We start from the raw sequence: 11,081 nt of genomic DNA, 5'->3' as shown, positions 1-11,081 counted from the left end.
AGCCAGTGACAAGTTTAGGATTGTCCACGTGATTTTCAGCAGCTAGCTAGCCTTTGGCGAATCGACGCACACAGCTGACTAACAACAACCACATCTAAAATATGTCATTTTGATCAATTATCTTTCGTATGACAAGTCATTTCGTCTACATCTAGTAATTTGCTAGTACATTATTTCGATAGTTAATAATCAATGCACACGCTTATGTTTTCAGCTAGCTAGCTAGCTGGCTAGGTAACGTAAACTGTCTGTGTTAGCTAGCTAACTACGCGTTAGCCACTGAAGTTAGCTGACAACCGCTCATACCATCACCGATTGACTGGATAATCGTCAACATGGCAAAGCATAAAACCTCTGAAAAAAATAATATAATCGAAGTTGGTAAGTTGTTACTTCCATAGCAAATCCATCTGTCCAATATTCAGTTGTAGGTTCTAAACTAGCTATATCTAGCTGATCCAATATTCAAATGAGATGATGCATGCAACCATAGACAGAGGCTATTTGATATTCACATCATTGGATGCAATAACACACATCTCATCTACCTGAGACAGGGGCACATCTGTTCAGCACCATCGAAGAGTGATCAGCAAGTGATGGTCCATTAATTTGTGTTACAAGTGTCTAGTGCTGGGTTTGGCATGGTTGGTACCAGGATCAGAGTTATTTCTGCTGGCATGGTGTTGGAGGGCCATTAGTGAGGCACTCTTACCTCTAATCTAAGAACTCCAGGCACCCTGCCCTGGCACAGTGCTGTCCTTTAGTGAGACAATCTGGATTTACAAATCCCATGGCACTTGTTGCTGGAGTAGGACGGGGTATTGGCCACTACACATCCACAACAAAGTCCAACTCTTGTATTTCTCCAATAATGGCAGCCAGACCGTTTGAAAATAACTATCATCCAAATATTTACCGACATGTCTTATTTCATAGATGAAGTCAGAGAAGATGGAGAGGAGATGAATCCTTTCTCCTTCAAAGAGTTCATCCGCAGCAAAAACCAGTACCCAGATATGAAAGGGGATCCAGATGAGAAGAATTACTCAACGCGAAAGGTGCTGAACATTTCAAATGAACCAGTCTTACATTAAACCCCAGAGATAAACTGTTACAAAGCCTATGCATGAAATGAGGTGTTAGGTCCTTGGAAAAAGTCACAGCATAATATACAAAGCCTGGTCAGACTGTGAAGAATATTACTTTTGGTGGAATTTTGCTGTGAATGTGACTTACCTTACTGCTGCTTCTTGTGTTGTAGAAGGCATATGGGAGCACATTCCTGGGAGAGGGGGAATATACTGCCCCGAAGAGCTTCGATCAAGACTTCCAGGGTCAGTTTTACATGGACCACACACCGTTTCCTCAATTTCTGGAAAATGACACTAAGGAGGACTGGGCTGGGAGTTACCAGCCATCAGCCATCGAGGAGGCACATGTGTTTGGACTGAGTGGCACTGCAGCAGCAGCAGACAGCAGCACATACTCTGGTCAGTCCTCCCTGTGCACAGAGGAAGAGGAGACTTCATCCTCCCTATGGCAGGTGGATGAAGAATTCTCACCAGAGGCCCACCAGTCCAGACGGGCCCCAGTGAATTATGAGGGAGATGACGAGACATCAATGGCAGAGCTCACCTACAAGACCAAGAAGAGTAGTACCGAGAATGGCAATAGGGATCAACAAAAGGTCATTTTCCTCTTTCAAGGCTTTGCTTACAGATGCACACGTATGATTGGATATCACAATGGTATTAGTCACAAGTCCTTTATTTTGATTATTTCTGTTTCTCTTTTTAAGCTGAGGGAGGAAAATGCGCAGCTCAGGAAGCACATTAAAGATCTTGTGAAAAAGTCTGAGTATGATGATCGAAGGTAGGTGGATAGAATTGCCAGTTGATATGGTCTGCAGAGTACAGACCTACCTGGTGCATGAGAAGGGTTTAAGGGATGGTGTTGAAGCCTATATTATGTTATGGCATGGGAGTAATGCTTTAAATATTACTCTTTAGATGTACTTTTAAGATGTCAACTGTACACATACAGTACCAGTCAGAAATTTGGACACACCTACTCATTCCAGGAACTTTCTTTACTTGTACTATTTTCTACATTGTAGAATAATAGTGAAGACATCAAAACTATGAAATAACACATGGAATCATGTCAAACAAATTAAAATATATTTTATATTTGAGATTCTTCAAAGTAGCTAGCCTTTGCCTTGATGACAGCTTTGTACGCTCTTGGCATTCTCTCAACTAGCTTCATGAGGTAGTCACCTGGAATGCATTTCAATTAACAGGTGTGCCTTGTTAATTTGTTGAATTTCTTTCTTTCTTAATGCATTTGAACCAATCAGTTGTGTTGTGACATGGTAGGGGTGCTATACAGAAGATAGCCCTATTTGGTAAAAGATCAAGTCCATATTATGGCAAAAACAGCTCAAATAAGCAAAGAGAAACGACGGTCCATTATTACTTTAAGACATGAAGGTCAGTCAATATGGAACATTTCAATAACTGAGTGCAGTCACAAATAAGTTCAGTCACAAAAACCATCAAGTGCTATGATGAAACTGTCTCTCATGAGGACCACCACAGGAAAGGAAGACCCAGAGTTACCTCTGCTGTAGAGGATACGTTCATTATAGTTACCTGCCTCAGAAATTGCAGGCCAAATTAAAACTTCAGATACATCTCAACATCAACTCTTCAGAGGGGACTGTGTGAATTAAGCCTTCATGAACGAATTGCTGCAAAGAAACTACTACTAAAGGACACCAATAAGAAGAAAAGACGTGCTTGGGCCAAGAAACACGAGCAATGGACATTAGACCGGGGGAAATCTATCCTTTGGTCCAAATTTTTTGATTTTTGGTTCCAACAGCCTTGTCTTTGTGAGACGCAGGGTAGGTGAACGAATGATCTCTGCATGTGTGGTTCCCACCATGAAGCCTGGAGAAGGAGGTGTGATGGTGCTTTGCCACCGTCAGTGATTTATTTGGAATTCAAGGCACACTTAACCAGCATGGCTACCACAGCAATCTGCAGCGATACGCCTTCCCATCTGGTTTGGGCTTAGTGGGACTATCATTTGTTTTTCAACAGGACAATGACCCAAAACACACTTCCAGGCTGTGTAAGGGCTATTTGACCAAGAAGGAGAGTGATGGAGTGCTGCATCAGATGACCTGGCCTCCACCCAATTGAGATGGTTTGGGATGAGTTGGACAGCAGAGTGAAGGAAAAGCAGCCAACAAGTGCTCAGCATGTGTGGGAACTCCTTCAAGACTGTTGGAAAAGCATTCCAGGTTAAGCTGGTTGAGAGAATGCCAAGAGCGTGCAAAGCTGTCATCAAGGCAAAGGGTGGCTACTTTAAAGAATCTAAAATATAAACGATACTTTGATTTGTTTAACACTTTTTTGGTTACTACATAATTCCATGTGTTATTTCATAGTTTTGATGTCTTCACTTTTATTCTACAATGTAGAAAATAGTAAAAATAAAGAAAAACCCTTGAGTGAGTAGGTGTGTCCAAACCTTTGACTGGTACTGTATGTTAATGCTATTTAAAGAGTGTTTAACCTATGCTCATCATCATGTCTCTCTGACTGCCCCATAGAATTCGACACGTCACAGATGAGTTGCACAAGAGACGAGTGCAGGAGGAGAAGGAGGCTCAGGCTTTAGAGACCATGGTTCATTCCGTCGAGCAGAACCTGCAGTTAATGACCGTACGCATCTGTCCCTCTTTCTCCTAGTTCATCCGTTTGACAAAGATGAAGAATATTTTTTGTTCACTGATTTATCTGAAATATGTCTCAGTAAGATTACAAGCAAATGTCATGATTAGTTACTAAACAGAAGTGTGTTGAGATATGAAGTCTTAATTCATTATTTTGACCTTTTTCCTCTTGACAGAAACGAGCAGTTAAGGCTGAAAACATTGTATCAAAACTCAAACAGGAGCTGCATCAATTACAGGTTTGACCTTTACTGGTGTTGCTGGCGTTACTGGATGATGAGCTTCAGTGGCGTATGATTGCATAATGTGATCCTCTTTATATTGCAGGGCCAAGTAGAGGGGTACCGGTATGAGAATGAGAGACTTCGAGCCGGAGAGACAGCTGCCTTAAATACAATGAAACATAATGCGCAAGTGGCCTCAGAGTACCTCAACAAAGCAGCACTCAATGCAGAGACTTCCATCAAGTGAGTTCTCTCCCATAGTGTCATCTACATACAAGTGGGATAAAAACAGTCCCTCCAAATGATTGTGTGGGTATTGGGTAATGTGCCATTTCAGTTCATAGTGTTTTCTACATAACCCCGAATTAAACATTGTGGTATTTGCTCCAAGTTCAGGCTATCGGTTTGATTCTGTCCACAGGCAATTACTGACAAGTGCAGAGAGTCTTTGTCTAGTATCTCAACTGCTGCACTCCATCGACAACCTATCTGAGATTCACAAGGAAGGCTGATGGAGTTTAAAGGACACTAGAGATTGCAGATCTAGTACCATCCAGCAACAAGGAACTGGAAAGCAATTATGGTGTGTCACACAACACTCAAATGAGAATTTTAAGTTGTGGTGGGTGCACTGATTTGTGATTTGACCCCCCCCCCAAAAAATAGTGCACATCTTTTTTACTTGTACATTATAAATGTTTAGTTTTAAATCACTTTAACAGGCGATTTGAAAACAATATATACTAACAACAGATGTATTTGAGTGTATTACCACTGTATTACCACTGAGGCAAATATGACTCAAATATTGTGATTAATAAACATGTGACTAGACATCCTTCAAAGTTGGTTGTTTTAATTTTGTGAGCATTTTACACTGCATTTGTTCCACAAACTTTGTTTGAACATAGGCATTCTATGCGAGTAGAGAGATTGTTTGTAGCTAGCTAAATTACTGGCCAAGTTTTCTGACCTCTGATCCCCTTTAATGTATTTGTATTTCATCCACTTTTTCTGAGACTGTCTGGTTAGTAATGAGGGTATTTGCGATGAGTGACTTTGATACAGAATACCCCTGCTCTAAACCATCTCTGGTATCATGTATTTTTTATTTAATTTAACCTTTATTTAACCAGGAAGGGCTCATTGAGATTTAAAATCTCTTTTTCAAGAGCGTCCTGGCCAAGATAGGCAGCACCAAGTCATTACAACAATTACAGACAAACAACATGAAAAACTACAAGTAATCTAAATTATTATTTTAACCACTGGAGGGAGGCAGAGAACTATAAAAGAAACGGTCATACATCTCAATCCTTGATCTTAATACTGTAACTATGTGCCCCCCAACACAAACACTGATACAGAGGAGGCTGGTGGGAGGAGCTATAGGAGGACAACCTCATTGTAATGGCTGGAATGGAATATATGGAATGGTATCAAACATATCTCCACCCACCAGCCTCCTCTGCTCTGATGTATTACAGTAATATGACAAGGAAAAGTTTGGCTTTGTACTTTCCATCATAATCTAATACAGTGGTTCCCAAACTTTTTATAGTCCTGTACCAATTCAAACATTCAACCTCCAGCTGCGTACCAGGGTCAGCGCACTCTCAAATGTTGTTTTTTGCCATCATTGTAAGCCTGCCACACACACACTATACGATATATTTATTAAACATAAGAATGAGTGAGTTTTTGTCACAACCCGGCTTGTGGGAAGTGACAAATAGCACTTATAGGACCAGGTCACAAATAATAATATAATAATAATCAATTTTGCTATTTATTTAGCCATCTTACATATAAAACCTTATTTGTTCAACAAAAATTGTGAATAACTCACCACAGGTTAATGAGAAGGGTGTGCTTGAAAGGATGCACATAACTCTGCATGTTGGGTTGTATTGGAGAGAGTCTCAGTCTTAAATCATTTTCCACACACAGTCTGTGCCTGTATTTAGTTTTCATGCTAGTGAGGGCCAAGAATCCACTCTCAAATAGGTATGTGGTTGCAAAGGGCATTAGTGTCTTAGCACGATTTGCCAAGGCAGGATACTCTGAGTACAGTCCTATCATGAAATCTGGCAGTGGCTTCTGATTAAATTCAATTTTCACAGAACCGCTTGTTGCAATTTCGATGGAGGCAGGGCTTGAAAGGGATAACAAATCCAGTTGTTTGTGTTGTTTGTTTCGAGGAAAGTACCTGTGTAATTGCGCACCCAGCTCACTCAGGTGCTTCGCTATATCACATTTGACATTGTCCGTAAGCTTGAGTTCATTTGCACACAAAAAATCATAAAATGATGGAAAGACCTGTGTTGTCCTTGTTAATGCAGACAGAAAAGAACTCCAACTTCTTAATCAAAGCCTCAATTTTGTCCCGCACATTGAACATAGTTGCGGAGAATCCCTGTAATCCTAGATTCAGATCATTCAGGCGAGAAAAAATATCACCCAGATAGGCCAGTCGTGTGAGAAACTCGTCATCATGCAAGCGGTCAGACAAGTGAAAATGTTGATCAGTAAAGAAAACTTTAAGCTCCTCTCTCAATTCAAAAAAACATGTCAATACTTTGTTCCTGGATAAGCAGCGCACTTCTGTATGTTGTAAAACTGTTACATGGTCGCTGCCCATATCATTGCATAATGCAGAAAATACACGAGAGTTCAAGGGCCTTGCTTTAACAAGGTTCATCATTTTCACTGTAGTGTCCAAAACGTCTTTCAAGCTGTCAGGCATTCCCTTGGCAGCAAGAGCCTCTCGGTGGATGCTGCAGTGTATCCAAGTGGCGTAGGGAGCAACTGCTTGCACGCACGTTACCACTCCACTATGTCTCCCTGCCATGGCGCCATCAGTACAATACCAACACATCTTGACCACCAAAGTCCATTTGATATCACAAAGCTGTCCAGTACTTAAAAAATATCCTCTCATGTTGTTCTGGTTTCCAGTGGTTTCCAGAAGAGGATGTCTTCCTTAATTGACCCCTCATAAACATAACGGACATATACCAGGAGCCGTGCCAGACCCGCCACATCTGTTGACTCATCCAGCTGTAATGCATAGAATTCACTGGCTTGTATGCGAAGCAGTAATTGTTTCAAAACATCTCTTGCCATGTCATTGATGCGTCGGGAAACATGTTGTTTGATGAAGGCATTGTCTGTATAGTTTTTTGGCCTTTTCCCACAGCATTGTCCCAGTTATATCCACGGCTGAAGGAAGAATTACATCCTCCACAATAGTATGGGACTTGCCTGTCCTAGCCACTCGGTAGCTCACCATATAAGACGTTTCTAGCCCCTTCTTATTAATGCTATCTGTTGCTTTTATACATGTTTTACTACTTGAAAGTCGTCTTTATTCACGCTGAAAAAACTCCGGTGGCTTATTTTTCAAATTGTCATGTTTCGTTTCTAAATGTCTACGCAAGAGTGAAAGTTTCCCTCGAGAGAGAGTAACGGTTAATGTGATTGGATGTTCATTATTTGACTAGACTACCTGTATTTGACATTGTGTTGTTATGTCACTTAACACTAGATGGTTTAATTTTATTTTTGGCAGTGAAACGAGGCTACTCGGGCGAGAAAAAAAACTCACCCAAATGTATCTGCCAGTTGAAAAATATAAATGGACTGTTTGAAAATGTGAAGAACAAAATGTTTTACAATAAAATAATCACATTTTTATTTGGCGTACCCCCGACAGCATTGAGCGTACCCCTGGGGGTACCTGATCACTACCTGATCTAATACATCCAACCACAGGAAATTGGAGATTCTAAGAGTGGAATAATTGTTTACATTTTTTTTATGTAAATATTTTTTTTATGTTGAATTCATGGATTTTACATTTGAGCGTTTCAGGAGTGATTTCTTCCAATTTCCACCCCTGAATACAACTATACCAATTTGGTTAGCTTATGACTGAACTGTGCATTGATATCTTGGTAGGTTAGTCTTGCTATGGAATCGCCTACAACCCATGTTACCCAGTAAGTTAGCCTACCCACGTTACCATTTGTTGTATATTCGTAAAAGATAGCCCTAGAATAAGAATTTACACATTTAGTAGCCTACTATGGGCGGCACATGTCCTTGTTTTTTTTGCCCACATTTGTCTTAAAGCTACAATGCTTATTTCAGCCAAAGGTCACGGTAGCCCCACCACACTTTTTTGTTTGTTGCTGTAACAGGAATTGGACTGCGCTAGAGAGGGTCGCTGCCCTCTGCACAGTGGTGCTGAAAGTCAGATCGTGAGATTCTGATTCAGTCGCTGTCCGGTAGAATGGTGCTGAATCTCTGATCGCGGCTATTTGTTGTTGCATCTAACTTTTAAGCATAGTCTTGTGACAAAGTCACCACACAAGTCTTCAAAATAGTGCATGAACATGGATGAAGACAGAATGTACAAAATGGTGAGTGAGGAATAGCAGAAGTATTTTTTTAAATCAATGACCAAGTTTAACTTTTAAGAATAGGTTGACTTGCGAGTGATGAAGGAAATATTGTCACATAGGCCTAACTGTGTAGAACCAGTTATTGGGCCTATGCCTACAACAGGCTGAATTATTACAACATTATTAGGCTAATTTAATGGGACATGGTTGCATGCAAGTTCCTGTCAAGGGCCACTATTGTCCACTATGACATCAATGACATCAATCATTATGATGTCAAGGTCAACATGGGTTTATGGGTTTATCCTTAGGCTACTTTGGTTTCTGCCGTTCAGACCCTGTGCTGTGTCCACGGTATATACAGTACATGTTTAGCTGGACTAGCACTAGCACACATCTGCACCTGTTGGTTTCGTTTTATAAACGTGATTTAATGTCAGACGAAAAAGAAGGTAGGTCTATTTTGGCAGCTTGGAGTTTGTGTTTTCAACAAAAATGGTCTACAATGTCTACAAACATTGTAAAAAGCCTCCTTTGGTATAGGCTATAATGATTGTAACAACACTTGATTATAACAGGACTTGGAAGATAGTCACCAGGAGAAACGGATGGAGAAGGAGGTAACGGAGAAAGAGCCAGTTGCTCAGCTAAAAGAAGAGAAGAAGGAGAAGTCTGGGAAGGTAAGATTAGTTTTCTGGTCATTTGGGTTATTTGCTAGGTTTGAGTTTATCTGTCTATGCATTTTCTAAATAATGGGCTGCTTTGACTTAATGTTACTCTGTTTAGTATGATTAGTGTGCCGTTTCTTATGCAGATTCAGTATTTCAATCAAAATCCCTTAAAAGTCACACAATCAAAGGGCAGGTGGCTTTCATTCATGCAATTAATATCCTAGTTTAGCCAATGACAGTTCATGTGGGTTCTGAAGCCTCTGACATTATGTATTCCTTTGTGAGCCATATGAAGTGTATCGCACAATCAGTTTTTACAAAAGTGAAATCTCTACCCGTGGTGCTTAGGCTTGCTAAAAGGTCACAGAATATGCTGAGGGAATTTACTCTCAACTTTTGGCCACCACGAGCAGAGATCTTCATGATTTTCCATCCAGAGCATCAAGCCGCTGTAGCTCAAGTTTCACTACTTCTCAAGTGACTGTTCTTGATGGTAGTAGCTCTCTGGTGTCTGGCAGTTTCTCGCAGATTTACAATAATACCGTGATCTGTTCACAAGGGCGACCTGTCAGTGACAGAAAACGTATCTGGGACCTCTAGTCCCACAATGGAGGCTGAACACCATGGAAAAGTGACTTTCTCAGCTGAAGTTCTTACAGTTAAAATGGCTGACAACATCCTTGACAGAGAGGCATTTATCATAGCCACTGGGTCTGAGGAGCAAGCCTGGAGTGATTCCACGTCTCCACAGGCAGTGAAACAAGGCAACGGGAGATTCAGATTTCTATCAAAGATCTCCACTCACAGAATCAACCTCAAGGTACACCAGAAATGTTTCTGGTTTAAGTTTCATTACTAAGTATTGTTAAAGGTAGGCCTATTTGTTATCTTGCTCCACACTATGAAACATATCAAACTTTGTACTAGTTTTCAATGAACAACCCTTTGAATTGTTGTTGAAAAAGTTATGGTGTTTTAAGAATTCCATTTGTGATTATTTACATAGTTTTTCTTTTGAAACAATTAGTGCTTCAAGTGGAGCAACATAAAGGAGGTCCAGCCATGAAAAGGAAACAGAGCACCACATTATGGTTCCCTATGAGGAGGAGCACACATAAGTCATCAATAATTAACACATCAGTTAATCAATAATTTTGTCACTTTTATATATTTTCCAGTGCCTCAGCATTAGCGTGTTCATGTGAAAAAAATGCTTGATAAACACGAAACATAAAAACATTAATTCTATGTAGGCCTACAGAAGTACCTGATAATTTTCTGTATCTAGCAGGCCGGATAGTGTCGTAAGCTATCACGGCTCCACTTGAGGAGAGTATTCCGTCCACCTCACAACCCGAGAAAAATAAACAAAAAAACTCCATCTTTGTCAGGATGTTCTCGGCCATCACAGCAAAGGTCTTCGCAAAACATTAAAAAGTTCATCCAACGTGCCTTTTGGCAAACTCCAAGTGGGCTGTCATGTGCCTTTTACTGAGGAGTGGCTTCCATCTGGCCACTCTACCATAAAGGCCTGATTAGTGGAGTGCTGCAGAGATGGTTGCTGCAGAGATGGTCTTTCCCTCGATCCTGACTAGTCTCCCAGTCTCTGCCGCTGAAAAACATCCCCACAGAAGGATGCTGCCACCACCATGCTTCACCGTATGGATGGTGCCAGGTTTCCTTCAGACGTAACACTTGGCATTTTAGGCCAAAGAGTTCAATCTTGGTTTCATCAGACCAGAGAATCTTGCTTCTCATAGTCTGAGAGTCTTTAGGTGCCTTTTGGTAAACTCCAAGCTGTCTGTCAGGTGCCTTTCACTGAGGAGTGGCTTCCGTCTGGCCACTCTACCATAAAGGCCTGATTGGTGGAGTGCTGCAGAGATGGTTGTCCTTCTGGAAGGTTCTCCCATCTCCACAGAGGAACTCTGGAGCTCTGTCAGAGTGACCATAGGGTTCTTGGTTACCTCCCTGACCAAGGCCCTTCTCCCCCGATTGTTCAGTTTGGCCGGGCTGCCAGCTCTAGGAGAGTCTT

At 41.1% G+C, this 11,081-nt stretch overlaps 1 protein-coding gene across 1 annotated transcript; it reads left to right on the top strand.

The window, feature by feature from the left end:
• Nucleotides 1-38: 38 nt before the first annotated feature.
• On the top strand, nucleotides 39-4,817 carry entr1 (endosome associated trafficking regulator 1). The gene is made up of 8 exons (XM_055886229.1): nucleotides 39-381; nucleotides 940-1,061; nucleotides 1,265-1,690; nucleotides 1,802-1,875; nucleotides 3,626-3,737; nucleotides 3,925-3,987; nucleotides 4,076-4,215; nucleotides 4,394-4,817. The coding sequence occupies exons 1-8, from the start codon at nucleotides 336-338 to the stop codon at nucleotides 4,482-4,484; spliced, it is 1,074 nt and encodes a 357-aa protein (XP_055742204.1). The 5' UTR covers nucleotides 39-335; the 3' UTR covers nucleotides 4,485-4,817.
• The last annotated feature ends 6,264 nt before the right edge of the window (nucleotides 4,818-11,081 follow it).

The sequence above is a fragment of the Salvelinus fontinalis genome, chromosome 28 (genome assembly GCF_029448725.1).
Source record: "Salvelinus fontinalis isolate EN_2023a chromosome 28, ASM2944872v1, whole genome shotgun sequence".
NCBI lineage: Eukaryota > Metazoa > Chordata > Actinopteri > Salmoniformes > Salmonidae > Salvelinus > Salvelinus fontinalis.
The sequence above is the reverse complement of the archived record's forward strand: the minus strand, read 5'-3'. Positions and strand labels throughout refer to the sequence as shown.